This window comes from Chelonia mydas, chromosome 16 (assembly GCF_015237465.2).
Source record: "Chelonia mydas isolate rCheMyd1 chromosome 16, rCheMyd1.pri.v2, whole genome shotgun sequence".
Taxonomy (NCBI): domain Eukaryota; kingdom Metazoa; phylum Chordata; order Testudines; family Cheloniidae; genus Chelonia; species Chelonia mydas.
Window position 1 is genome coordinate 13,065,353 of NC_057857.1, and position 26,988 is coordinate 13,092,340.

At 45.1% G+C, this 26,988-nt stretch overlaps 1 protein-coding gene across 5 annotated transcripts in view; it reads left to right on the forward strand.

The window, feature by feature from the left end:
• Positions 1–25,205, forward strand: part of NUP188 (nucleoporin 188) — a 46,088-nt gene extending 20,883 nt beyond the window's left edge. For 2 of the 5 annotated variants that reach the window (XM_037879755.2, XM_037879758.1), the window contains exons 22-45: positions 130–196; positions 787–915; positions 2,815–2,871; positions 5,026–5,159; positions 5,874–5,980; positions 6,580–6,786; positions 7,387–7,556; positions 8,682–8,751; positions 9,725–9,792; positions 11,258–11,453; positions 12,035–12,112; positions 13,903–13,988; positions 14,512–14,657; positions 15,696–15,877; positions 17,249–17,449; positions 18,201–18,293; positions 18,521–18,679; positions 19,449–19,586; positions 20,119–20,193; positions 20,994–21,203; positions 22,633–22,764; positions 22,952–23,022; positions 23,468–23,597; positions 24,353–25,205. In XM_037879755.2, coding sequence (XP_037735683.1) covers positions 130–196; positions 787–915; positions 2,815–2,871; positions 5,026–5,159; positions 5,874–5,980; positions 6,580–6,786; positions 7,387–7,556; positions 8,682–8,751; positions 9,725–9,792; positions 11,258–11,453; positions 12,035–12,112; positions 13,903–13,988; positions 14,512–14,657; positions 15,696–15,877; positions 17,249–17,449; positions 18,201–18,293; positions 18,521–18,679; positions 19,449–19,586; positions 20,119–20,193; positions 20,994–21,203; positions 22,633–22,764; positions 22,952–23,022; positions 23,468–23,597; positions 24,353–24,523 — 3,077 coding nt within the window. In that variant the 3' untranslated portion in view covers positions 24,524–25,205. The remainder of the gene's footprint in view (positions 1–129; positions 197–786; positions 916–2,814; positions 2,872–5,025; positions 5,160–5,873; positions 5,981–6,579; positions 6,787–7,386; positions 7,557–8,681; positions 8,752–9,724; positions 9,793–11,257; positions 11,454–12,034; positions 12,113–13,902; positions 13,989–14,511; positions 14,658–15,695; positions 15,878–17,248; positions 17,450–18,200; positions 18,294–18,520; positions 18,680–19,448; positions 19,587–20,118; positions 20,194–20,993; positions 21,204–22,632; positions 22,765–22,951; positions 23,023–23,467; positions 23,598–24,352) is intronic. The other 3 variants (XM_043530444.1, XM_037879757.2, XM_037879756.2) reach the window with 3 other exon arrangements.
• Positions 25,206–26,988: the final 1,783 nt, after the last annotated feature.

Genomic DNA, 26,988 nt, shown 5'->3' on the forward strand with positions numbered 1-26,988 from the left:
TTTTTCCCTTTTATTATAAATGGCTCAGTGAGCACTTGGATTTATACTTTATAATGTAATGGTACCTATTGCTTCTGAACTCAACAACTGTTCTCTCTGAAGACTAAATCCATTCTTCCTGCTTTTCAGGGTGCCTAATCCTGCAGCTCATCCATGCTATTCTGAATCTCTGCCCTGAAATGGATCCTCACAGCGGGTAAGGGGGAAGTGAATTTCATACATCACTATATATGCAACAGCCCCATTTACAGTGTAGAAGATCTCAGTCACTGTTCTTTTGTTTGCAACCTAGAATGTGAAATATTAAACTGGCAAGGGTATAGTGTGCTGCTTTGTAGTCTTGGTGCCCCCTTGCTTACACTGAGCCCAGGGAAATGCAGAAAGGGGTGGGAGAGAGGGCAAACCCAGATGGTCATGCCCGCTGATGAGGGGAAGGAAACAGACTTAATTTTATATTGCTGCAGATGTGCACATTCCAGGGCCCGTTAGACTGCCATCCACTTCTCTGTGGTTGGTGTGCCCACTCTGAGGGTTTGAACCTAACATTGGAGAATGGGGGAGAGATGAGGTGAGGGGTGGTATAGAAATTGGAAGAAGTTACTTTGTGTTAACTTTCATGGTGCATGGTGGATCAGTAGGACCTTTCTATCTTGCGCATTTCTAATGTGCTCATCCCTGTAGTGTTTGGGCTGATGCTGGCACTGATACATGTTGAGTGTATCAGATCAGGCAGAGAACCTTTCCTTTAATTCCTTGCTTTCCATTGTCCGTGTTCTTGTCTTGTAGCAGTGCTCCAAGCCTGCAGTCCTTATGCATCTTCAGCCTGGCTAACACGGAAGCAGGACAGGCTGTCATTAACATCATGGGCATCGGTGTGGACACCATTGATATGGTCATGGCCTCGCAGTCCTGTAGGTGAGTTGCATGTTCCACTCTTGCATGGAAAAAGCAGCGACAAATAATACTTGAAATGTGGCTTAACTGGGTTGCGTGTTGCTGGGACTCAGTGGAGCTGCCAGTCAGGGCAACCATCTCTGATCAAAATTCTGAAAAATTACCAAGAACCTGCTACTTATTCACAGCTTTCCGTTGCTGTGCTTATTCTCTTTGTATACGTTCCCTAATTCCTGCAGTTTCTTTTCATTTCTGATTTTGCTTAGCCTAACTGAGTATTGCACTGTGGAAATGAGATGTGGGTAAGCTTGATTGTTTCACACTTGCTTGTATAATGCTGTTATAAAGAAATCACTAGATTCAGCATATAAAAGTACCAAATGAAGTAAAAGGCAGGAAAATTATAGCAAAAGTTCCAATTTTCGTGCCTCCAAATCATGCCTGAGTCCAGTACAATCCACTAGTATGAGAAACTATTACAAAGCTTGAGTTGCAGTGTTAGAAAGTCCTTGTGGTTTCTTGATTAATCAGTTTTTTATATGTGGATTCCTGAAGGCAGTTCTGGGGCTGCTTCACAACTTAAACCTCCTCCCCAGCCAGTTATCAGGACGGTTACTGCTGAACATTTCAACAATGGTTAAATGCCTTTATTTATTAGTGTGTAACTAAAGGTCCTTCTGTGCTTTGAAAAACACTCTCTGGCCCTTAATAGTATGCTCATGGGACCCACCCAGCCTTTCTGGCCTGGGACAGTTAACTCTTCAGATACTTTAACAAATCTGTTGGGGAAAGAGGGAACCTAGAATACAATGAAAACAAATAGAAATATTGAATTAGAGGTTTTTCACAGACTGATGCCACATGACTGCAGTACAGATAATCTGTAGTAGAGGCTTTCAAACTTCTTAGTCTGGACCTCAAGTGTGTGTGTGTGCGCACGCGCACAGAGGACACCTGCCCTTCCAATTGTGACCTTGTGGACCCCATCCTCTCCCATTCATGATAGCATAAAATCTCTCATGAGTATAGCAGTTGCTTATGTGGAAAAGTAACATTAGGAAACTATCTAAGCATTTTAGCTGCCTTTAATGTGGGTTGCCCTTTGTGAAGAAAGTTAATCAAGCTGCTTGCTTTGGCTCTTCGTTTCATCTGCCCATCCTGTCTGTTCTGCTTCTCCTGCCACCTGCACCTCTGCACATACTGCTTTACCATGTAGTCCTCCTCTCCCCTGCACATTCAGGAAGAAAGGAAGAGAGCCAGAACTGTGTGGCTTGCTGTCTCTCCACTGATCACTAGCAACTGCTTCCCAGACCACCAGTGGTATTCAGAGGTCCTCAACTCTTTGGTCTGTCATAGAGACACATGACAATGCTATCGTTGGTTATTTCACAGTAGCTGTCTGATGCTGTCTCATCACCCTGTTTATACAGCTTGGCTCTTTTTCCCTAGCCAACTTTGGTTTAGTCAAAAATAGTTCCTTAACAATAGTGTCCCAATAGTGTTCTCCCTTTCGTCTCCTTAAAATGACCATCACTTATTTATATGCAGCGTTGTTGTAGTTGTGTTGGTCCCGGGATATTAGGGGGACAAGGTGGGTGAAGTAAGCTTTATTGGACCAACTTCTGTTGGTTAGAGAGGCAAGCTTTTGAGCTTACACACAGCTATTTGGACAGTTACCCTACATCTGTATCAAAGGTAGCTTGCTTCAGCAGTTATGTGTGCTGCAGGGCCTTGTTTACCCATCTATGCCAAGGACATTTTAATCTTTTTGATACTCTTGCTTTTATACATTAGTCCTTGAATTGTCCTGGCTGTGCCTCTGTATTTCCCCTTTCCATGCTTCCTGTGATTTGCTTCTATAAAAATGAAGTAGCATGATCTTAGAAATTTTAGATTTATTTTACTTGTTTGGTCCAACAGTTATACTCACTCATTGGAGAATTTCAAGGGAATTGCACGCATTGCAGATTTGTGGAAGTAAGTGTAATATTATGCAAGCCAGAACCCCCCCACCCTTCCGAAAAACCCTTATGTTCAGATAACATGCAGTGTCTGACTTATGATGAAGACTAGCTCATCTCATCCTCTTGTCCCTGTGTATTATAGCCTTTGTAATACATAAGATCATCCATAATTTGAAACATACATGACGTTGGCATGGTAGAATGGGTTAAGGATAAAGCATCCGTTTCAATTCTGAATTGCCTCCTTGTTTTCATGGAATTATCTAGATACAGTAATAACTCTATCGTTCAGATTGTAACAGCTGCCATTATAAGTCTGTTCTTGAACTTGGTTCTGCTCTATGTAACTTTCTGTAAATTTTCCTTTCTTCCTGAAATTTCTTCTCCATAGTCTCTTTACATAGTAGAATCTTTTAGCAAAGTTTTGAGGTTAGTTTCTTAGTTATGGGAGTCTGAAGAAATAAAGAAGGGGACTCAAAATTGTTACAACTTGTTTTGTCTTTTCATAACTGAAAAATGGCTTGGTCTGAAAACTTCACATTTGTTTTACATGCTAATTTTCAGTTAGAACTGACACACAGGACTGTTACTAACAAGCTGAAGTGGAAAAGCTCGTAATGACGAAGGGTCAGATTTTAAGGCTTTAAGTATAAGATGATTTCTGTGACAGGCTTTGTGGCAGTTGTAGGTAACATGGCATGTATCTGCAGAGTTTCATAAGAGGAACTAGTTAGGGATTTGAAGAGGTTATAAGCTCTGCCTGTTGCCTGAAGGAGATCTCAAGTAAATCACCACAGACAGCGGAGGAGTTGGGTCCTGTTACAGCAGGGGACCTTTGGTCCCTCTTTGTCCCAAACTAAGCAGCTCCTAAAGCAGCTGTCCAGCTCAGGGGAAATATTGGTCTTCATACTGAGACCCCATCTAGCCACCACCCAAAACTGTGTGACCCTACTTCCAGTTTCACTGTGAGACACTGAGTGACCCTCTGCCCCATGTATAGCAACCTCATCTTCCTATTTCCTTGCCATGACCATTCCCATCTTAACATGCCTGCTCGCCCCTAAAGATAGGTTGTGATGAAAAGGGTTAAGAGGTTTTAAGGCTCATCCCTTCCACCTCTGCTTTGTGCCAGAACAAAAGGGAAGGGGGAGCCTGGACTTGTTAGGAGGAGGTGAGATCTGTTGGGAGATTGTGGCATTAATCTCTAAAAAGTTGTCCCTAAACAGATGAACTTTAATAAGGGTTAAAAAGGTTAATAAAATTCAGAACCAGTTTTTTCTTTGTCTGACTGGTTTGGACTCCTTATAAGTGAGACTAATGGTAGAAACAGCCCCTTGCCAATTTGAACATCTACTGTGAAACCAAAGGCCATGTGGATCCTCTAACGTCCACTGATATAGACAGCAGAGTTTAGAACCTTGGGGAGTACAACAGTTACAAGAGACTTCTCATGCTGCATAAATGTGCTAACAGCCAGTGGAGGTTTCTGCTTTTAAAAAGCCATCATAGGAGACAAAAATGTACTCTAAAGGGTGGGTTTATGTTTCATGCAGAAACAGGCGAAACTCTCATTGGAGGGTGAGCACGATATGGGGAGAGAATTACTGTGGGTGGAGGAATCTTAACTTCAGATGTCTTTGCTTTCTAAAGTTTAAGTGAATTATGTCTCAACCTTAACTGTATTTCAACAACTTTTTTTTGTCTGATAATAAGTTTTTAGCTTAATTTTTGTTGGTTTTAATCTCCCTCCTCCTACTCCTTGGCAATAATGGACGATACAAGAGTTTTAAATTTTTTGGGTTATTGGATCTGTCTGAAAACTGCTTTTTGCACTCCTCAAACTTAAAAACTTATGAGCTAATTTAACTCCAACCTAGGGAAGAAGTAAAATCACAGTTATGCACCCCAAAGACAAGGGTTTAGAACAGAAACACTCTCAGGCCCTTGTGCTACTATTATAAACTCAAGACTGGTTCTGCAGTAGTTTTTTGCATTATATTGCAACAGTTACATGATAAGTGAGAGTAAGTGGAGTTCTCTTACAACCTTTGCTCTTGCATGATAGGACCACAGGATACTGAATTTGCTATTTGAATACTGTACAGCTTATGAGCATCATTTGAGTTGATTTTAATGTATTCCTTTTGGTTTCTGTTTGGCAACACAGCGATGAGTCACTGGGCCAGGGCCAGCTGCTGATCCAGACAGTAAAGCTGGCATTCTCGGTCACCAATAACGTCATCCGGTTGAAATCCCCTTCTAGTGTGGTATCCCCACTAGAACAGGCACTTACTCAGCATGGTATGTACCTCTTTGTTGGCCAGCCCAGGCAGTAGTGTCTGTCCCTTGCACACAGATAATGTCTAACTTGCTAACACTGGATTGAGGTATGACTTCTCTGAACAGTGCAGTTCTCATCCAGCGTACTTGTGAGGGGAGGGTGCCAGAGGGCATTCTCCTCCTCCAAGGGATTAGCCAAAGGACATTTAGTAAATTCCCTATAATGTGGACTAGGCTAACAGGTTTTCCCCTTGCATTATACCTTTACGGAACCCTCTTATGCAGTGATGCTGGGTATGTGACACTGGGCCCACTTTTGGGAGGGTAGCAGAATTGTTTTTCCTTGCTCTTCATCCACTAGGGATCTTGGTGGCACTGATGCTTCTGGTTCTTTGCAGTTCTGAGAGCAGCGTGGAAGCTTTGGACTATATTCACATTTTTGGCTCACCAGGACTGCTTTCAAATAGCCACTTACTGTTATTTTCACTTCTTTTGTTTACTGCTTTCTAACATGAGACAGTGCTGAACAGTATGGTAAAGCAGCTGCCAGTAGTACCTATGGCCAGACGCGTCTGTTGTCCTCTTGGAAAGCTGAATTCATTCCCTCTCACTCCCTTTCCACTCTAGTATAGAGTACAATGCTGCTACTGATAGTTGCTGAATAATCTCTCTCGAAGAGCCCTCATAGGAGACTATTCCAGTTTCTCACCTGTGATTTAATTGTGTTCTCACCAGGTGCTCATGGGAACAATCTGATTGCTGTCTTAGCCAAATATATCTACCACAAACACGACCCAGCACTGCCACGCCTTGCCATCCAGCTGCTCAAACGACTTGCTACGGTAAAACTAGTTTCTCACAAGTGCTTTCCCATGCTTTCCCTTTTCGTTGATTCCATCACTTAAACTGTCTCCAATGACCCTCCAAGATACAACCTGTGAGTGTTCTTGCTTTGAGATTTCCAACCTTGTCCAAAAGGCACCTATATTAACAGTTATCTAGGGACCCTGTATTAAGACTTATTCTTTACCTATTGGACTAACAGTTTTTGGTTGTTAAAATCTGAAAGCGCCTCTGGGTTTTATTTAAGCATTTAAATGTTGCAATTTTGGGGGTATTTATTTTAACATGTCTCAACCCAAATCTATGTAGCTGTCTGTCTTTCTTCTTAGGTTTTGCCCCTTTCCTTGTGAAATAGACAAGGAATGGAGCAGAATTCCTAAAGAGGCAACCAAAACTCAGAACAATTTGACAATTTTCTATATGTTCCATTAAAATCAAAATTATTTCTTGATTTCCTCTCTCCCACGTCCCTGCGCTCAAGGGAGAGAATTTTCTTGTTTTCAGTTTAAAACAAATATCACAAGCCTCATTTATATATTGAGAGGAAGCATCATAGCGTTTATCTACATTTTTTTAGTGTGTTTCTTCCCTTTTGCAGGTGGCACCAATGTCTGTTTACGCCTGCCTGGGGAGTGATGCTGCTGCCATTCGTGATGCCTTTTTGACCCGCCTGCAGAGTAAGATTGAGGATATGCGCATTAAAGTCATGATCCTGGAGTTCCTCACTGTTGCTGTAGAGACACAGCCGGGGCTCATTGAGCTCTTCCTGAACCTGGAAGTGAAAGATGGGAGTGATGGGTCAAAGGTAAAACAGCAAGTGTCTACATAGGAATATCCTGTTACTCCAGTAAATCCTTATCTTTTCATGTGGCTTGGAGCTTTCCTGGCTTTGTTCCTTATTTTAGTAAAGATCTCTAAGGCTTTACTTTGTCCTCAGTATGAGTGTCTTTGTCATACACCCTGAGGTGCCTGACAAGATATTGAACATTGGTTTTAATGCTGTGTTGCCTGATTCTGTGATGAGAACCTTATGACCTTCTGATCAATTGGCAAGAGGTTCCCTTCGACCAAAGAGAAATCTTCCTGTGTTCTCCAATGACTATGCAAGCACTTCCTGTTTCAGTATGCTATTTAATTGCACCTACAAAATATACAGGAAAGTAAAGCTTTTTTTCTGCCCCTTGAAGTAATCTGACTAATAAAAATAATTTATTCCGCTCTTCACTGTCTTTTTAGCAATTCTTCATAGGTGTTATATATTACATGTATGTGCATATGAAACACACACCTATACCATGTGCTCAAGCTTTACTTCCCTGTGTATTTTGTCGGTGGAATTAAATAGCATACTGAAACAGGAAGTGGTTGGATGTAGATGTCTCTCATTTTCTCCCTCTTGCTTTAGGAATTCAGCTTAGGGGAATGGAGTTGCCTCCAAGTGGTCTTGGAACTGATAGACTCCAAACAGCAGGAAAGATACTGGTGCCCTCCCCTCTTGCACCGGGCCGCCATTGCATTCCTTCATGCCCTGTGGCAGGACCGTCGGGATAGTGCCATGCTGGTCCTGAGGACCAAGTGAGTCATTGCTTTTCTATGCTGTCTTTAGATGTGGCCTGTATTCCTTGTTTCTAGTGTATAATTTTGGCTGTTTTCAAAATGCATTTTCTTTGAATGGGCTCAGTTTACCAAGCTCTCCAGATTGCTCTGTATGACTGCCGTGTCCTCAGCATTTACCATACTGCCAAACTTTGTGTCATCGGCAAATTTTATCAGCAGTGATTTCATATTTATTTCCAGATCATTGATGAAAATGTTGAATAGCATCAGGCCTAGTACCATTCACAGGCTGATTTGAGAATGGGCTGTTTTAAACTCTATTTCAGTGAATAGAAATAAACATATCTCACCAGTTCTGACAAGTTGGAGGATGCCTTTTAACTGTAACTTAAATACTGGGTGGCCAGACTCAGAGGCTTCTCAGCTAATAGCTGATTAGACCTCTTCCTACAGTCTCCTGGTAACCTGCTTTGCAGGCGAAACATTGGGGAATAATTCAGTAGTTAGGGATGTTTATGTTAGGGAAAAATTAAACTTTCAGTTGTGAAGCACATATGCACGGTTCTGTTGAAGAAACCCTTCTCTTTCAGTGTGCTCTGCACTGCCAGGTGAGTAGTGTTACTACATGTGTGAAATGTCTCAGAGAGTGGAGTTTGCAGTGAAAGGCTGGCAGGATCAGACTGTTCCTGTCAGGTGTGCTGTGTAGGTCCGCGGTTCTCAACCAGGGGTACGCAGAGGTTTTCCAGAGGATACATCAACTCATCTAAATATTTGCCTAGTTTTACAACAGGCTACATAAAAAGTACTAGTGCAGTCAGTGCAAACTAAAATTTCCTACAGACAATGACTTGTTTATACTGCACTATATACCATACACTGAAATGTAAGTACAATATTTATATTCCAATTGATTTATTTTATAATTATATGGTAAAATGAGAAAATAAGCAATTTTTCAGTAACAGTGTGCTGTGACACTTTTGTATTTTTATGTCTGATTTTGTAAGCAAGTAGTTTTTAGGTGAGGTGTAACTTGGGGGGTACGCAAGACAAATCAGAGCCCTAAAAGAGGTACAGTAATCTGGAAAGATTGAGAGCAATAGGAGAAGTATGGTAACTTACAGTATTTTTATGTGTTTTTAGGCCAAAGTTTTGGGAAAACTTAACCAACCCCCTCTTTGGGACCCTTTCTCCCCCGTTAGAAACATCAGAGGTGAGTTGTTTATAAGGACTGACAATAGCTGTGTTTTTCTGAGAAGTGAGTGGTGTGTGCAACTTCCTTCCTTTTGCTTGTTGCCATCTCAGAGGAAATATGGTTGGGTAAGGCACAAGGGGGAGTTCTGAGGGTGGGTTTTGTTTGCAACGCTTGCACGGATTAGCTGTGTAACTTTGGACTAGTCTCCTGAACTCTCACTGCCTCTGTTTCACCATCTGTAAAACAGAGATAACATTTACCTAACAGGGATGATGACGCTTACCTCCTTAATGTTTGTAAAGAACTAGTACACTAGATGTGCAATATAGTGTGTGTACATACGTGTACAGGATATTTTGCTCCTGTTCCCAGACATCTGAACAATCTCTCCTCCTTAGTGGGCCTACCTCAGACTGACTTGGGTTCCTGAGGATTTTGCCTTTCTTCTGCTTTGGAAACTTCTGTCTTCCCTGTGAAAATCTTAATCCCCCTCCAACCAACTGCCATCCAGATTTGAATATGGTGCTCTTCCCTTGTTGGCAGAGTAGATGAGCGCTGTCTACTGAGGCAGCTGCTCTTACATAAGGCCATTTGATCCTTACTCCCTCCTAACTAGAGAAGATGGCTGTGGCATTCTCATGGGAGGGACAGTTCTCATAGGAAAGTGCCATACCATTCACTCTGCCTCTAGGTGATAAGCAGGCCAAGTCTTGCTTCCATCCCTGTCTCAGACCCAAGGAGGTCCAGAGGGTTGCCTTTGTGCTAGTCATAGGCCCTGTTGGCATAATGCTCAGGAATCCAAGGGTAACAGGAAAACGGGGGTCACTTGACCACCACAAGGGTGCTTGATTGACAGTGTAGGTGTACTGGACTTTTTAGACTGTGGTCCTCAACACTCTTTGTAAGACAGAGCTTGGGACACAGTGCTGCCAGATCTGACCTGGAGGAACAGATAACCTGCTCATGCTCTGCTTTTATTCCCTCTTTGTAGCTCAGTGTCTTGGACACTTGTGCCTTAATCATGAAAATCATCTGCCTGGAGATCTACTATGTGGTCAAGTGAGTCATTGACGATCTGTCCTGTTCTAGAGTTTTCAGTGATGCTAGGGGCACCTGAAAGTGAGGGCAAAGTCCTGCGCTGTGTGTGGATTAAATCCTAAGAGATTATCCATGTTTGAGGGGGAGGCAAATCGGAGCTAACAGTTCCGTGGAAGTGCTAGATGGACAGTCAATAGTTTACCTGTGGCTGCTGCAGCTCAGAAGAGAGGAGCACGAGTCTGCCTCATTTGATTTGAATTTCATGCAGCCATCTATTAGAATAGGTGTATAGAATAGAATAGAGTAGGAATAGGTGTCATGACAAGAGTCTCTGTGGCCTGTAAATGTGACATACTGGGTATGGATCTCAAAAGAGGAATATCTGTCCTGGAATAATGAGACTTCAAATATTTTTAAGCTCATTATGGGACTATTCTAGCCACATGTAATACAGTGAAATGTTCCCATCATACACTGGATGCTAGGACTAAAATTAGGACAATCTAGCTTTTCTCCAACTCTGTAGCAGTGCATAGTATTGAGTTTGTGTCTATGCCGTTTATGTCAGAAATTTTTACTTTGCTTCAGTAGGATTCTTTGGATAGAGTGGGGTAATCATGTGTTTTAGAAAAAAGTTTCACCATTTTAACATCTATAATTATAGCATGACATCAATTTACTACTTTAGCTTTTTGTAATGTTGTCTGTGTCTTTTTTGGAGGGTGGGGCAAGGACATTCTTCTGTTGGTCTAGCATCGCCAGATGTGGTATTTTATGGTATTGAGGTAATATGACATAGAATAGCCCCTATTAAGCACATTTACTTTGATAAGCTCATTTTTTGTTTGAAGTGTGTATCAACTCTGTAAAATAACACTGAAGTGGTTCAAGTTTGTGTGTCTGACTTCTAAATCAAACTTCCTCAGCTTATAAATAAATGGATGATTTTCTAGTTTCCAGATTTGCAAAACATATCCTGAGGTTTCGAAGTTCAGATGTGTGTTCTCTCTCACAGGCCCACCAGAAATAAAATTCTCAGTAAGATTTAAAATTAAGTCTGAAGCATGATCCACAATGGGTTCCAGCTTCTTCTCCCAGAGCTGTGCTGTTCTGCAGACCTAATAGGAAGCAGTAACTTACTTTTATCACTAAAGTCAGCAGAATACACAGACAGGGAGTTGATTTGCTGAGTAAGAATGTGACTCTCTTATATACTCACTTCCCTGAATGTAACTACTGTTCTGAAAAGTCAGGAATAAATAAAAATCACATGTTTAAAAAGATGAGTTGTTTCTCTCCAGCGGTCACCCTTCTTCCATACCATTTGATGCAATAAGTGGGATCCCCTTCTGAATTCACTCTGTGTGGGACAGTCTTGCCCCACAAGCTGTGCCCATAACTTTCCATTCTCAATCTTAGAAGGAGCATGTTCTCTGATCAGAGAATAAATGAAAATGTATCTGATTTCTCTTCTTGACTTTGTCAGGGGCTCACTGGACCAGTCCCTGAAAGACACTCTGAAGAAGTTCTCCACAGAAAAGCGCTTTGCTTACTGGTCAGGATATGTGAAGTCCTTGGCACTGCATATGGCAGAGACAGAGGGTAGCAGCTGCACCTCCTTGACAGAGTATCAGATGCTGATCTCGGCCTGGCGGATGCTGCTGATTATCTCCACCAGTCACGTAAGAGCCATCTTGACTAATAATGTTTTGAATAGATACGTGCCCTGTTGTTCAGGCCACATACGGTGCAGTGAGGGACCAGGCTGTTGGTTTTTTTTCCATTATCTTGTATGTGTACTCACAATCTGAATGGACACCAATACCATACAGCAGAATTACCTCAGTGAGTTTTGTTTTGCCAAGTGATCAAAACTAGCATACTGTATGTGTGTGGCATGGGAGTGAGGGGATGTTGCATCATTTCTATAATAAGTGTAAAGAAAGCCAATAACACTGTCTATACCCAGAGAGATGCAGTAGATACTTATAGTAAAGTGTGGTGAAGATGCCCAGTGTATACTCTGTTCCCAATTATCTGTCACTCAGTGTTGACTTTTTGCCCCTTGCTTTTCTAACAACTAGTAATTCTTCGTTTCTTTCTCTATAATTGAATCATCCAGCAGATGCAAAAGCCTATGGCACCTTGTAAATTAATAACAAATACAAAAAGGTGGGGTTGATGTTGGATTGGAAAGACAAGGGTGTGTGTGTTGGTGATGTAACTTTCACTGTGGTGTATAATTAGTCTGATCTGTCTCTAGGCAGATATAATGCATCTGACTGAATCTGCAGTTCGGCAGCAACTGTTTCTGGAGGTGCTAAGTGGGACCAAAGCTTTAGTAAGTGTTTACATTTCAATTTGTAGCTCTTCAAGGAATGTGTTTCAAGACTCGGCACACAACTGTCCAACTCCTTTGTGGCGCTCTAGTCCTGTATCTATTTGTGGTTCTGATTTTCCCTGATTCTGCGAGATTAGACTGAAACAAGAAGGTATCTCTTAGAATTACTTTGCTCTCCATAAGTCTTTATTCTCCAAATTATATTTGATTTTCTTGGCCAGCAGGTAACACTACAATTAATGCTACCTAGTGATCCTGCAGCGTTGCCAGCTGTTGAAAGGCAGGCATGGTCATTGGCCAGACCCTGTGTACTCATTCCAGCTACCTGCGGTGTTGCTTGCTATTGAAGGCAAGGTTGATTACCTACTAGATCAGAGATGGGTGAACTACAGCCCACGGGCTACATCCGGCCCGTGGGACCCTCCTGCCTGGCCCCTGAGCCCCTGGCCTGGGAGGCTAGTCCCCAGCCCCTCCCCTGCTGTTCCCCCTCCCCCGCAGCCTCAGCTCACTGTACCACCGGCAATGCTCTGGGCGGTGGGGCAGCTGCAGAGCCCAGCCTGACCCGGTGTACTGTGCTGCGCGGTGGTGTGGCTGGCTCCAGCTGGGGGGTGCGGCTGTAGCGCCGCCAGCCACCGGTGCTCCAGGCAGCGCGGTAAGGGGGCAGGGAGCAGGGGGTGTTGGATAGAGAGCAGGGGAGTTTGGGGTGGTGGTCAGGGAGCGGGGGTGTGGATAGGGGTTGGGGTGGTCAGAGGGCGGGGAATGGTGGGGTTGAATCAGGGCAGGGGTCCCAGAGGGGGGCAGTCAGGAGGGAGGTGGGGTTGGATGGGGCAGTCAGGGGACAGGGAGAAGGGGTGATTGGATGGGGCAGGGGTCCTGTGGGGTGGGGGGGGAGTCAGGAATGAGAGGAGGGGTTGGATGGGGTTGGGGGGGCTGTCAGGAGTGGGGGTTCTGGGGGCAGGGAGTGGGCAGGGGTCCCAGGGAGGCTGTCAGGGAACGGGGGGGTTGGATGGAGCAGGAGTCCCTGGGGGAGGCGGGGGGCATCAGGGGGCAAGAAGCAGGGGAGGGTGGGTCCCAGGCCTCGCCTGGCTGTTTGGGGCGGCACAGCCTCCCCTAACCGGCCCTCCATATAATTTCCAAAATCTGATGCGGCCCTCAGGCCAAAAAGTTTGCCCGCCCCTGTGCTAGATCTTCAGTCGGTGCACGGGCTGATGATGACGATAATAGATGTTTCTTTTAGGTGGATGTTTCATCTGGGAATAATTTCCTCTCTTTCCTCTTGAGATAGCAAAAGGGAACTGTGGTGCATGGCTTTACGCCAATAAAAAACAAGTGTGCCACAGCTTCCATTCCGAGTAGGTTGCAAATTGAGATGTAGAATTTATAAACGGGCTCTTGCAATTGATCCGTAGAACACTGTGACCTCACTGCTGAGAGTTAAGTTCTGTTGACCAAATGGGCGAGCACTTAGAATGTGCTGTTAATATCTATGACTCCATACACCTTTCTTAGCGTTCGTGGGGATGGCTCTCTGCTCCCATAGCTCTGTGGAAGGACATACTGAGTTGCATCATCTTTTTTATAATGGATAGTACCATAAACCTCTTTATGGCTCTTTCTGCACATATTCTGTTGACTACCTGCTCTGTACACAAGTCTGCTTGGAATATAGCAGCTGGGCAGGGGTGGGGTGGGGAAGCAAGCTCTTAGTGCTCTGAATGTCTGTGCTGAGCCTATTCATCTTTCTCATCTGTGAATGTTGCAACTGTAACTGTTGGGACATTTCTCCTTAGCTGCTGGTCCCCATGTCAGTGTTGTGCCTGCAACTGGGGTCCATGCTGTGCACCCTTCTGCTGATCCTGCTTAGACAATGGAAGAGGTAGGTGCTCTATTTGCATAACTCTTCATAAGTAAGCTAATAGTCACTGATGAATGTAAGAACTTGGAAGAAGATGTTTGAGTTGCTGTGTAGGCTGAATTGTCATGGTGATCTGGGAATTAAAGCAATACCTTATTGATGTACAATACTCTTTATCTTGCTAGGCCGTGGCTTCGGGGACTGTGGAATCGTGGGATTCACATTGAGGGTGGCATTGATGATGGATGCTGCTGCTGAACTTTATTGTTAAATAGTGATTCTATGCTTTTGTGAGTTTACTTTCACTGTGGAAAAGTGGGATAAGGAAACTTAAATTATATTGAGCCTGCAATCTCACTGTATTTCCACCACACATTTCTGAAATGTCCTTGAGGAGACCCTACTGATGATTTAAATTAAGCAAACTGTATCTGTGCCCCTACACACACATCCCCTCGAAATGATTTGCACAGATCAGTCACAGCCAAGATAATAAGTGGGGAATCTTGTCTCATCTGACGAGCTCTCCCTTTTTTGTTGTCAGCGAGTTGGGTTCTGTGGATAAAATCATAAACTCCTTGACGCAGATTCTGGAGGGAGTGCTGCAGGCAGATCAGCAGGTGATGGAGAAGACCAAGGCCAAGGTGTTCTCTGCTCTCATCACTGTTCTGCAGATGAAGGAGATGAAAGGTGAGAGGGCCTGGCAGAGGTTATGAAGATCAGAGCTGCAACCACTGGAAACATTTGTGTCCCAGTCAAACATTTTTGAGTCAGGAATGCACACGTTGGCTGCCAGTGCAGGACAGTGACTATAGTTGGTAGCCAGTGGGATTTTTCTGTTCAGTTTATCTTGTTTATTATTTGTATTATGGTAGCTCCCAGAGGCCCCAGTCAGCATACAAGTCCTGTTATGCTTGGCGCTCTACAGCACATAGTCAAAAGCATTCCCTGCTCCAAAGAGCTTACAGTTTTATCGCTTAATCCTTTTATATGGCCCTTGTCCCCACGATCTGAATGCTGCAAGGCTCGTCTCTATGCACTTTTGGGGAAGAATTCAGGTTGAGCATGAGAGGGCTTAATTTTAGTTGTATTAGCACTTGTGCCCACCAATGGGTTATTGTCAGCTATAATGATAAGGAAGGGTGATGCAGTTCATAAAGTTGGAGTATGTATATGATGGGAATTGAATATTTTAAGGGCTCTCAAACATGAGCTGGGTGTTCATTGAATGAGAGAAATGTAGGAATTGCTGGACTAGATCACATCCATGGTCCTTCAAGTCCAGTATCCTGTCTCTGACCATGGCCAGTACCAGCTGCTTCAGAGAAAGGTGCAAAAAACCCTGTAATGCTTAATTATAGAATGACTGCCCTGCTAATGACTGGTTTATACTCTGAAGCATAAGAGGTTTCCAGCCATTTCCCCCCCCCAAGAGATCCTGTTTATTATGATTGTACATATTGTCATTATCCAGATGAATGTCTAATCCCTTTTTGAGTCCTCCTAAGCTCTTGGCTCATTTGGCTGGCTTTCTTAGGTCCCTCTGGAGTTCCTCACAGTCTCGTGTAGGTTATAAATAGATATTTGTAGAATAATGAAATGCAAAGCAAGTCCTGTCTCTGAGAGGTGGAAGCCCCAGCAGTGCTACCAGTGCAGTAGTTAAACTGAAAACAGAAGTGTGAGGGGGATGAGCTAATCCATTGTGTGCTCTGTGTGTGTGTGCCACAGTGAGCGAGATCCCTCAGTACTCCCAGCTGGTGATGAGCGTGTGTGAGACCCTCCAAGATGAAGTAATTGTGCTCTTTGATCAGACACGACACAGCCTCACGTCTGGAGACTCTGTAGATGACAAGGACAGCATGGAAACAGATGATGCCTGCAGGGGTAAACACAAGGACCAGCGAGATGGGGTAAAGGCATCATTCGCCTGCTCTGCAGCCATGTTCTCTTTTTGTAAACAAAGTTACTTGCAGTGTCCACTGTACCATAAAATGCTCCATCTGCATCATTTCACTAGGTAGAAAATGGAGTGTCTTGATGCTTTATTTTGCCAGATAGGGTTTGCAGGCTTATTCACTTTCTGGTGGTGGAGCCCCTGTGATTATGTCCAGACATAGGGGATAGGTTATTGAGACGTGTGTCTCTTGCTATACAACAAGTTCTGGGAAGGTGCTATTCAGATGTCTGCTCCTTCTTGTGTGCAAGCCTGTTCGAACTTTAATACGAGGTTCCTGAAAACACATGGAGCCTGTTCTTAGCAGGCGTCTCTTCCAAAGTATTTAGTTAACACCCTCTGATTTCTCTACGGGAGTTTCTAAAAATATTCCCTACCATTTGTCTGCTGACAGTGTACATGGCTGGCTTGTTTCTCTATAGTGCAAGTCAAAGACCTTGCCTCCAGCCCCTTGCATCTCCTATACATCAAACAGGTCAGTTACTAGTGGTAATATATGTACCTACTGGGATAACAACCCCAGGAGAGCAAGTCTGGAAGTCTGATTGTATCCGTCTGTCCGTCCTGCATACTGAATGTACATTTGCCAAGTAGCGGATAGGTCTGAACTGCCCTATAGACTACAGTAAGTGGGATACCAAGGAGGATTGTGGTCTCTTCGTTGGAGCTGGGGACTTGGGGTACCTGGGTACCATCTCTGCTATTGACAAGCTCTGTAACCTTGGCTGAGTTACTTAACCACTCTGTAAAATTAATCTTATGTTTACTACCTCCCAGGGCATTGAGACTATTAATACTTAAAATTTGCTTTGAAATGATCATGAAAGGTTTTATAAGAGCAATGTGGTGGTGGTCATACAAATAGTTAGGATACTCTCACCTCAAAGGGGGAAGGGTGAACCCTTGAAATTGTGGGCTCAAATGTGCGAAAGTCTTCAGTGGCCTCTGTGTAAGTTTCACACCTCACTCCTTTGTGACCCATTACCTCTAAAGAGACTGTGGGTTGGTCCTGACTGCAAAGGACTATTGTAGCTGTGAGTCTGGTGGTGTCAGGTCTCCCCTGAGTACATTACTGCAGGAAATGGATTGTTACTGTTTCTCGCCCAGATCTGCTTTAAGGAACTTGGCTACTATGCAGCCCCGTAAGTGTGCACGGTGCCACATCCAGTGTTTACTGATGCCATAATTCATGTATGTGAGAACAGTTACAACTTAGATCCCATCTACCCATTTGTTTTTGGACAGTCTTTTAATGTCTGTCTTTCCTCCCTATCCCCTGCTCTGGGATCTGTCATGTCCCATTCTCCCTCCTTCCCTGTTGCTGCAGGTGTGTGTTCTAGGGCTGCATCTGGCAAAGGAACTCTGTGAAGTAGATGAAGATGGAGATTACTGGCTGCAGGTTACTAGGAAGGTCCCTATGCTGCCTACTATCTTCACTGCCCTAGAGATCAGCCTGAGAGTTAAACAAAACCTTCACTTCACAGAAGCCTCATTGCATCTACTGCTGACCTTAGCCAGGACGCAACAGGTGAGAGAGAGACACAAATGAGAGCTTCTTGCTGCATTGCTGGCTCTATATTTAAAATGCAGTTCATCTCACTGCACTGTGTGTCAGCAGCAGTGCAGTGCATTATGCCTCACACTCTACAGCTGAGCAGTGCATTATGCCTTACGGGCGCCATTAAAGCCCTGCCAAGGGGGAGGAGTTAGTTGTAGGTCTTGTACAAAGAGCTGCTTGGTATTTCCTTTCCTTGCTCTTCTGGATAATGGAATGTCCGTGCTGGACGAACAGAACCAATCCTGCCCTAGTGTAAACCTATAATTCAAAGCAAGTGCTTTCCCTGCAAACACCCCCCTCCCATCCAAATGTAGCCAGTACAACTAAGACAGCACTAAAATGCAGGAATCTGCTCTCCCTGTAGCCATAATATAAAGCAATACTTGTTTATTGAAACCTCAGCACTGTACAGGGGGAGGAGTATATAAGGTTCCTTTCTTACAGGAGCTTTCAGTCAGAGACAGAGGGGACACACAGGGTACCAGGAGATGAGGAGGTGTGTTCACCACACAGCCATGTTGGGGGAGGGAGATGTTGTTTTTCATTTTAATGAAAGAAAAGTGGCACTGTCTGGCGTGATGGAATTCAAGTTTCTGGGCTGCAGGGAAGAAGTGTCGGAAAGAGAAGGGTAGATGTGTAGAAAACAGAAGTGCTAGGGACATCTCCCCGGGCTGAGAGAAAATGGTGGTACCTTTGACAGCGACTTTTCTGTGTTGTGCAGGGTGCAGCAGCTGTGGCTAGTGCTGGTGTCACACAGAGCATCTGTTTGTCCCTCTTGAGCGCATACCAGCTCAGCACGAATGGAACAATTCAGGTGAGTGCTGCTTCCTCTTAATGTGGATTTGAAACTCATTGGGAAAGCTGTGGCCTGCTCACCCTCTACTGGCTCTGTACTGTAGAGCCGTCGTGGGAATAGAAGAGGCAAGCACTGTCACGTGGCCCTGGAGAACTTTGATGCCATTGTGAGGAGTGTGGGGTATATCTGAGGGAGCAGAAAAACAAATAAACTATGTGTCTTGTTGTTGTGGCTGGTCTGTTCAGACACCTGCTTCATCTCGGAAGTCTCTTGACGCCCCATCCTGGCCTGGGGTCTATCGTCTCTCCATATCATTGATGGAGCGCCTTCTTAAGACACTAAGGTACAACTTCCTGACAGAGGCACTGGACTTTGTGGGTGTCCATCAGGAGAGGATTCTTCAGGTATGTCCACCTCTTCCCCCGTAATACCTCAGTTGTCATGTATGTAACAGTAGCAGCCAGAACGTGCTAGACACAGAAGAGACAGTCCCTGCCTCAAATAGCTTACATTCTTCAAAAAATAGGTGAAGAGTTGGGGAAAGGGATACACAAGCAAAGGGGTCAGGCAGGTGATGGATACATGTCTTGGTAGCTGTTAGATCCTGGGTTGTTAGCACTCATTCATTGCTCTTACTCTTGGGGCTCATAATATTGCTTCAGCTGTTTCATGCGCTCACTCAACGCAATAACAATTGTGGGTGCTGGGTGAGAGCCTAAAGTCTGTAACCATCTGGCTGGAAAAGGAGAACTGAAAACTGTTCTTAGAGGTGACCTCGCTCGGACTCCATCAGTTAATGAAAATGCTGCGGTCAAGGTCCAGTGTCCACTTAGGTGGGTAGCTTGAATATCGAATACTTAAATCCCTGTAACAGCTGAACTTTGTCGGGGCAAATTTGCTGAAAAGCCCTGTTCCTAGGTAGGTGCTGACTTGTCCCTGTGTTAGCAAACTTCTTCGATAAAGAGCTCTCTTGTTTTGGGGCAGGAGCACCTGCTGACTGAAACTGGCTAACTTGTAAACCTCAATGTGTTCAGAATGTCACTGCTGTCCGTATTGGAGCTGGTAATTCTGATGCTGATTTCTCCTTGTGTGTATTCAGCTCTTCCTTCTAAGTAGGAGATAAGTATTTTTGTGCTCTGTCCATCATGGTCTGGATCATTTCTCTCTCTCCAGTGCCTGAATGCAGTACGGACAGTGCAGAGCCTGGCCTGTCTGGAAGAAGCTGACCACACTGTTGGCTTCATTCTTCAGCTCTCCAACTTTATGAAAGAGTGGCATTTCCACCTTCCACAGCTCTTGAGGGACATACAGGTAGGATCCAGAGCATTCCCCTGCGTGCTACATTTTCCCACACACTGCCCAGCACAGCAGGACAGAGAATGCGGCTAAGGGAGAGAGCTTGTAGATGGTTCTTTCATTGAAGCTGTTTTAATGGGGATCATAACAGGCCATTGAAGGAAGGCAGCTCTTTATCATGAAGAGTTTCTGGACCTTACGGTCACATAGCGAGGTACAATTAGTTGAGGGGGAGAAATTGACTGGGACTTAGAGGTGACAACTTTTGGAGGATTGACTCTCTTAGTGCATTTGGGTTGGAACCTCAGGGTCAAGATAATTAAGGAAAACATTGGTAAAATCTGACAACACGGCTGTTGCCCATTCTCTGGGATGAAAGGTTCTATTCAGACTGGATTTTTAAATTGTTAGGGTATAATATTAGTATAATTTAGTCTTGTGAGGGGACTCAATAATGGAGAATTTGGATGCTTGTTTAGGTTGCAGCTGTGGAGAGTGTCACCTATGGATGGATCAACTTTCCCACCCTCTCCCCCTCTTGTTTCAGGTGAACTTGTGTTACCTCTGCCAGGCTTGTACCTCCCTCCTGCATAGCCGCAAAATGCTTCAGCACTACCTGCAGGTGAGGATGGGGGTCCCTGGAAAACTGAAGGGGGGAGTTCTGGCCCTGGGTCCCTCACCCTAACCAAGCAAAAGATCAGTCAATATCTAGTCACTGTTTCCAGTGACAACTGCTGACCATGACCAGCCCAGGAGCCAAGGTTTAGTTAATTATACCCCTCCACAACCAAAACCTACCAAGAACAGCTCTGAAATAGGGGACGTTTTGTGGGCCAGTCATATTAAGCAGAATGTATCTGACGTGGAAACCGTAGCCACTGCCTGAACTCTTATTAGCTAGTTCCGAACTACCAGCTGTGCAGGGTGGAAGCTGTGTCCCAGCGGTTATTGTACAACCCTGCCTCCTAAGAATGGGGAGACAGCAAGGACTTCATGTCCTTGGGTTGATTTAAAGTGGTGGTGAAATACGGCTCCTGCTCTTGTGTTATCCCTAGATGGAGTTTGGGTGCGAAGGTGATGCACTTCAGGCACCACTTGTGTTGGGGTTAAGGTTCTTTCTGTGAACATTTTGATTAGAAAAGCCCTTTCCAGAATGTGGTCACTGAACACATCTGCACACTGTACCCTTGCAATAAAGACAAGGTTGCTCCTTATGATGCAAGCTAAGCATAGACCTCAGGCTTCTAGTAGGTTGCCAGCATGGCCCTTAGCTGGGTAAAGCGTGAGTATCTTGCTTTAGGGATTCCTGTTACTGGTAACTTGTTTTTCTGGAAAGCTTGGCCTTAAACTGCAAGGGATTGCCTCTGTATGTGTGTGTGTGTGTGTGTGTGTGTGTCTTCATTTGACTTCCTTCTCCCACAGACAAAAAATGGTGACTCCCTCCCATCAGCTGTGACACCTCGAGTGCAACGCACCCCCCAGACCTCCTCCAAGCATCCAAGCCCTGAGTCAGAGGCAGCCGAGCAGAAGGCGTTGCGTACAGTGCAGTATGGCCTCTTGAAAATCCTCAGCAAATCTCTAGCTGCCCTACGCCACTTCACCCCCGATGTCTGCCAGATCCTCCTTGATCAGGTACAGGAATAGGAGAGTGATGTCTGTGGGGGAGGGAGTTTGAAGCACCCTAACTGATATTGTGGGTCTCAAGGGAGCCACAAGCCTGTCCCATTCATACAGGAGACTAATCCCTCCCCCTAAAACACACAGGAGTCCCTACATGCACCCCAGACCACCTAAACTGAATTGCAAGGTACACCTCTAGATCTTAGGCAACCAGAATGAGCATTTTATTGCTATTCGTCAATGTTTGTGTGTTGATTCCATCTCAGGCGATGAAATAGGACCTTTGCACCTCTATTTACCACATGAGTCTTTTGATTCTAAAGAGTGTAGTAGCCAGATAGCTCTTTGGCATGGAGAAAAACTCATGTGCTATGCAGATGATATGATAGTGTCCCCTCCTCAGACACTTGACTTGTCTCAGTGTGCAGGATAAACTGGAGGTTGAGACTCTCTTTTCTTATTGCCCCTCTAACACCCTTGTCACCCCTAATACCTTAAGCAGGGGTAGTGGCCACACCCAGACCTTTAGCACTCACATTAATGCAAACAAAATGCTGGCCCCAGCTGTCACGTCTGTATCTGCCAGCTGTTCTTTGAAAGGTGGAGCCCAAAGCAGGAAGTCAGGGTACACGAACCCTAAGGAATCAGACACGGACCAGTCTGAAAGGAAGTCCTGTCTGCACTCTCCTATTGAGAGGTGGAGGTGCAGATATTTTCATAGCTTTCACTGGGATTGTTTAGCACAACCGTGGGTGTGAGAGAGAGACACCCACACACATCCCACCCAATTTACCAGAGCAGACTAATGCTCCAGCTAGTCTTACATCCTACTCTGGCAGTTACACATGCCTCACACTTCACGAAAAGGTATCCTCCCAACATCTACTTTGCTAGCCGAGTATGGATCCATACTAACACAGCGTAACCTAGAGGGTAGAGCACTGGACTGGGACCCAGGAGATCTGGGTTCTGTTCCTGATTCTGCCTCCCGTTTATTGAGTGACTTTGGGCAAGTCACTTCCCTCTGTGCCTCTGGCCATGTCTACGATGCAGCGGAGGTCAATTTAGTGGGTCTAGTGAAGACCTGCTAAATCGACTGCAGAGCGCTTTCCTGTCGACTTCAGTACTCCACCGGAAAGAGAAGATTAAGGTAAGTCGACGGGAGAGCATCTCCCATCGACGCAGCACAGTGTAGACACCATAGTAAGTCAACCTAAGCTACATCGACTCCAGGTATGTTATTCACGTAACTTAGGTCGACTTACCATGGTAGTGTAGACAAGGCCTCTTTTTCCAGCTGTGAACTGGAGATGATGATGAGACGGACCCTGCTTTGTAAAGTCCTTTAAGATCTATAGATGAAAAGTGCTGTATAGGAGCTGGGTGGTGTTACAATGCATTCCTGCCATTTGGATTCACTCCTATCTCCTCTTCCCTCCAGTCACTGGACCTGGCTGAGTACAACCTTCTCTTTGTTCTGAGTTTTACAACACCTGCCTTCGATTCAGATGTTGCTCCCTCCTTTGGGACCCTTCTGGCCACTGTCAACGTGGCCCTTAACATGCTGGGAGAGGTAGGAGTCCACGTTCTCCCAATTCAGGCTGTGAAAGCTGAAGGGGCTGAGAAGAGGCAGAGCAGTTGTGCTGTTTTCTGTGCTCTGTTCAGCTGCTGTTTTGAGGAGGAGTGGGGGCTGACCCAGGTAGCTCTCCACCCCTTCTGCATCTCCAGGCTCTAATACAACTTTCCTCTTCCCCCTCCAGCTGGATAAGAAGAAAGAGCCCTTCGCTCAAGCTGCAGGGCTGAATACACAAGAGGAGACTAAAACTCTTAAGTAAGTCTCTGGGTTCCTTTACTTCCCTATGGCTGAGGAGCAGAGGCCCAGTGCTCTTCGCCTGACCCAGAGTGTTAGCTGTAGGTATAAGTGTAGCTTCTGCCCACCTTCTTCCAATTCCATGTGAAGCAGTTCAGCTTTTCCCCCTGCTCCCCCCGAACACATAACCCGAAAAGCAGGCAGGGCTCTTGGGAGGCTGATATCCAAGATCATCCCATACTAATTCAGCTGTTGGTGGGCACAGGAGAAGAGGTGGTGGTTACTTGGTACCCAGTCCACTGTAGCCTAACTTACCTGTGCTTTAGGGTGACTTTTCTATTGCTCCAGCATGTAACCAGTTAGCAGACAGTAGCTCATGGGTATGTCTGTGCTGGAGTACAATATTCTTGCTGTAGTGCAACTGCACTGTCTTGCTCCTGCTAATTCGTGGTGTTTCCTTGCACAGGACTTTGCTCATGTTTACAATGGAAAACTGTTTCTACCTGCTCATCTCCCAGGCTGTTCGGTATTTGAGGGACCCAGCGGTGCATCCACGAGACAAGCAGCGGATGAAGCAGGAACTCAGCTCTGAGCTGGTAAGCATTGTGGAGCTGGTTTCCTGCCTTTGATGCCTTGTGCTACATCCCTCTTTCTCCTTTTAGCTCATGCAGACTTGTCTGTTGTGGTGCCCAAAGGCCATCCCTTCTCAGCGATAGTCTGGCCAGTCTAATGGATGTGCACAGAATCCCATTAGATCTAGTGCTTGCAATTAAAATATTCAGACCTTTCTACCATGGCTGTCAAGGCCATGTAAGTATCCTCCTGTGTGTAAGGCTCAGTGATACTTTGGAGGATAAATACACAGAGCTGCATAGAATCTGCAGAAGAACAGATGAGACTAAAACCCAGAACTGGATAACAAACTCTGTTCCTGGATTTGCAACATAATAGAACACTCTTTGAGCAGGGGCAAGCTGGTTAAATATGCCAGTTTTCCCAGGCTTTAAGGGGTAATGTTGACTTGCCTCACAAATATCAAGAGGCTTAAATCATGGTGTATAAAGCACATTGCGAGCCTCAAATTGGAGGCGCAGTGAGAATGGGACAGGGATTTATGATGTGCTTCTGCAGTGCCTACTTCTATCTTGGTTTGCCCCTTTGGCTGTGAATGATGCAGTGAAAATGCAGTATAGGCAGAGGACCATTAGTTCTTGACTGGTCAATGGCAGCCAGTTCCTGTCTCCAGTAGAGTGCCTCAAGACCTCCCGCTTTGGGTCACAAGGTCAGGTGGCACAGTCTCCCAGGATTCCTGTCCTGGGGAAGCTAACGCATTGTGCGCTTCTCATTTCAGAGTACGCTGCTCTCAAGCCTGTCTCGTTACTTTCGCCGGGGCGGCCCCTCTTCTCCAGCCAGTGGGGTTCTTCCCTCCCCCCAGGGAAAGTCTGCCTCCAAGCTTGGCCCTGAGGGGCAGGAGCCTTTGATTCAGCTGGTACAAGCCTTTGTCAGACATGTGCAGAGATAGGTTGTGTGCTATTTCAGGATTGCACCGGAACTATTCATTCCCACAACAGAAGGCATCATGCTCCGTTGGGCTCATAACTGAGTTGTAACATCTGCGGGGGAGATAGATCCTGTTGAATGCTTGCACCTGAGCAGGAGAGCGAACATAAGAAGGTCCAAGAATGTTGCCCTGTTCGAAGAACTGCTGCGTCCATGCATGCTCCTTGCCTGCTGCTCCGCCTGCTAGAGTGATCTGGCTGGGTTTAAGTATTGACCAGTCAAAACCTTTATTTTTATAGCTTATACACAGCAGTCGGGTGGGGGAGAGGAGGCAGGTTTTTAAATATTTTCCTTTGGGCATTAACTCTGCTCTTAGTACAAGGTGCAGTCTTCCTCTCCCCATCAGTACGAGTCTGATGAGGCACAGGGTCGTGAGAAGCCAGCAATTCAGAGACCAGCTTTCTATTGCTATTTTTGTATCAAAGAGGTGCCAGGCACTGCTGCTGGGTTGGCAGAGCAAGGTAAAATGGCGTATGTGTGCACCCATCCCCCTCCTGCTGTTGATTTGCGTGATATGTACATTTCTGAGGACTAGAAGGCAGCCTCCTCCAAAAGGTTTTTAAGTAAAAATTCCATAGCTCGGGTCTTGCATTTTTTCTAACTGTGCCCTATTTATACTTATATTAAAACATTTATAAACAACAGTTGGACTTGAGGGGTTTTGTCTGGGGCACAGCAGCAGCTTCCCTGCAGTAGACTAGTGCTGTCTGTTGACTTGAGACTCACAATGGTGTATGCAGTGTAGTTGTAGGTGTGTCAGTCTCAGGATAGCAGAGTGGCTCAGTGGCTGAGGTAATATCTTTATGGGACAATTTCCAAGCTTGCCTCTTTCACCACCAGAGATGTGAAGAGCAGCTGTGTAAGCTTGCCTCTCACCCACAAGTTGGTGACATAAAAGTGATTACCTCACTCACCTACACTTTCACAAGGCAGTCCAGATACCTAACTGATACCAGCACTACACGCTGGGTTAAGTTGAGAAGTAGAGGAAAAAGCCTTGTGTGTGAAGCTACTACTGGGTGTTTTTCATCCTATCACTCCTTAATTTAACCCCAGGCCCCTGCAGAAAGGTGGGGGATGTTTACTACAAGTGAGCAGAAATCTAGTTTCATTAGCACCTTTTAAAAGACAACTTCTCCCTACAACTGCATTGGGGGAGTAGTGACAGGAAACTGCTCCTCCTTCAGCTCTGTGTACACTGCTGTCAGGAAATGTGATTGCAGCATGTGTACACATACCCCAGTAGCTTGAGTAACAGCAGCATGGATGAGTCCTGTCAGTCTAGAACCCTGGCTAACTCAGGTCTGGCCAGACAGTCCTGCAATTACAGCTTCTACTTGCAGTGTTGTTCTGGTCACTGTTAAGTGGGAAACCCAATAAAAATGGTTAAATTTTATCCCATTAGTAAATCTTAGGACAATAGTGGTATATTAAGCACAGAACCAATCCTGACCTAATGTATTTGCAGCCATGAATGGTGTAGCTTATAGCTAAGGCTATGTTTGTGTGATGGGTACTTTTACTAAAAGTCATGGACAGGTCACTGGCAGGAAACAAAAATTCACAGCCTATGGCCTGTCCATGACTTGTACTGTATACCTGACTAAATCTTGGGTTTGGGGTGGGGCAGTGTATGGCCCAGGACCCCCTTGGGTACTGAGGAGGAAGTAGGGGACATAGTGGCCCAAGACCCCCACTGCTGGGGGGGGGGAGGGGCAGCAGTGGCCTGAGATTGCTACAGCCAGCTGCACTAGCCCCTGTAGAAGTCATGAAAGTCCCAATCTGTGACAGACTTGCAACCTTACTTAGAGCTAGGGAAAAGACCTGGACTAAGTTAGTGACAATCATTCCAGGCATTTTACTGCTGCCATCATCTCACCCTGAGTTTACCAAGATCTTTTTTACTGCCTTAGCAGAGATGTGAAGGGGGTAGTAATTCACAAAAGGGAAGTGCTATGGCCAGTGAGATGGAAAGATCAGACTAGGTGAGTGGTCCTGCAACATACAGACTAAGGCCTACTCTTATTTAGAAGACACTAGTGCTTGACAGCAGGTGCAGCTGAATAGGAAGAGTTAGCTCCTCTTGTGAATTTGTTGGTGTTAGCAATAGAAACATGCCTAAGTGCATAGAGAATCAACTCAAAAGGGGCAGCTTGGTGATTAGGGAAATACTGACAGCTGTCTAACTAGTCAGCAAGATCAGCCTCTGCTTGCTTCTCTCTCCATTTTCCACAGTAGATGACAGCTGGCTCATGCCTTTAGTCCACCTGACAGTCAGTTTACAGTAGAGAGTACACTTTGTGGTTAGTGACTTTCACCTGTAGAGTTAAGCATTAACTTTCTACAAGGAGTGGTGCCTGAGGAATTTATAGCATTGTTAGAAAGGAACAAGAGGAGCTGTTTTAAACAGTTAATAGACAAATGAAG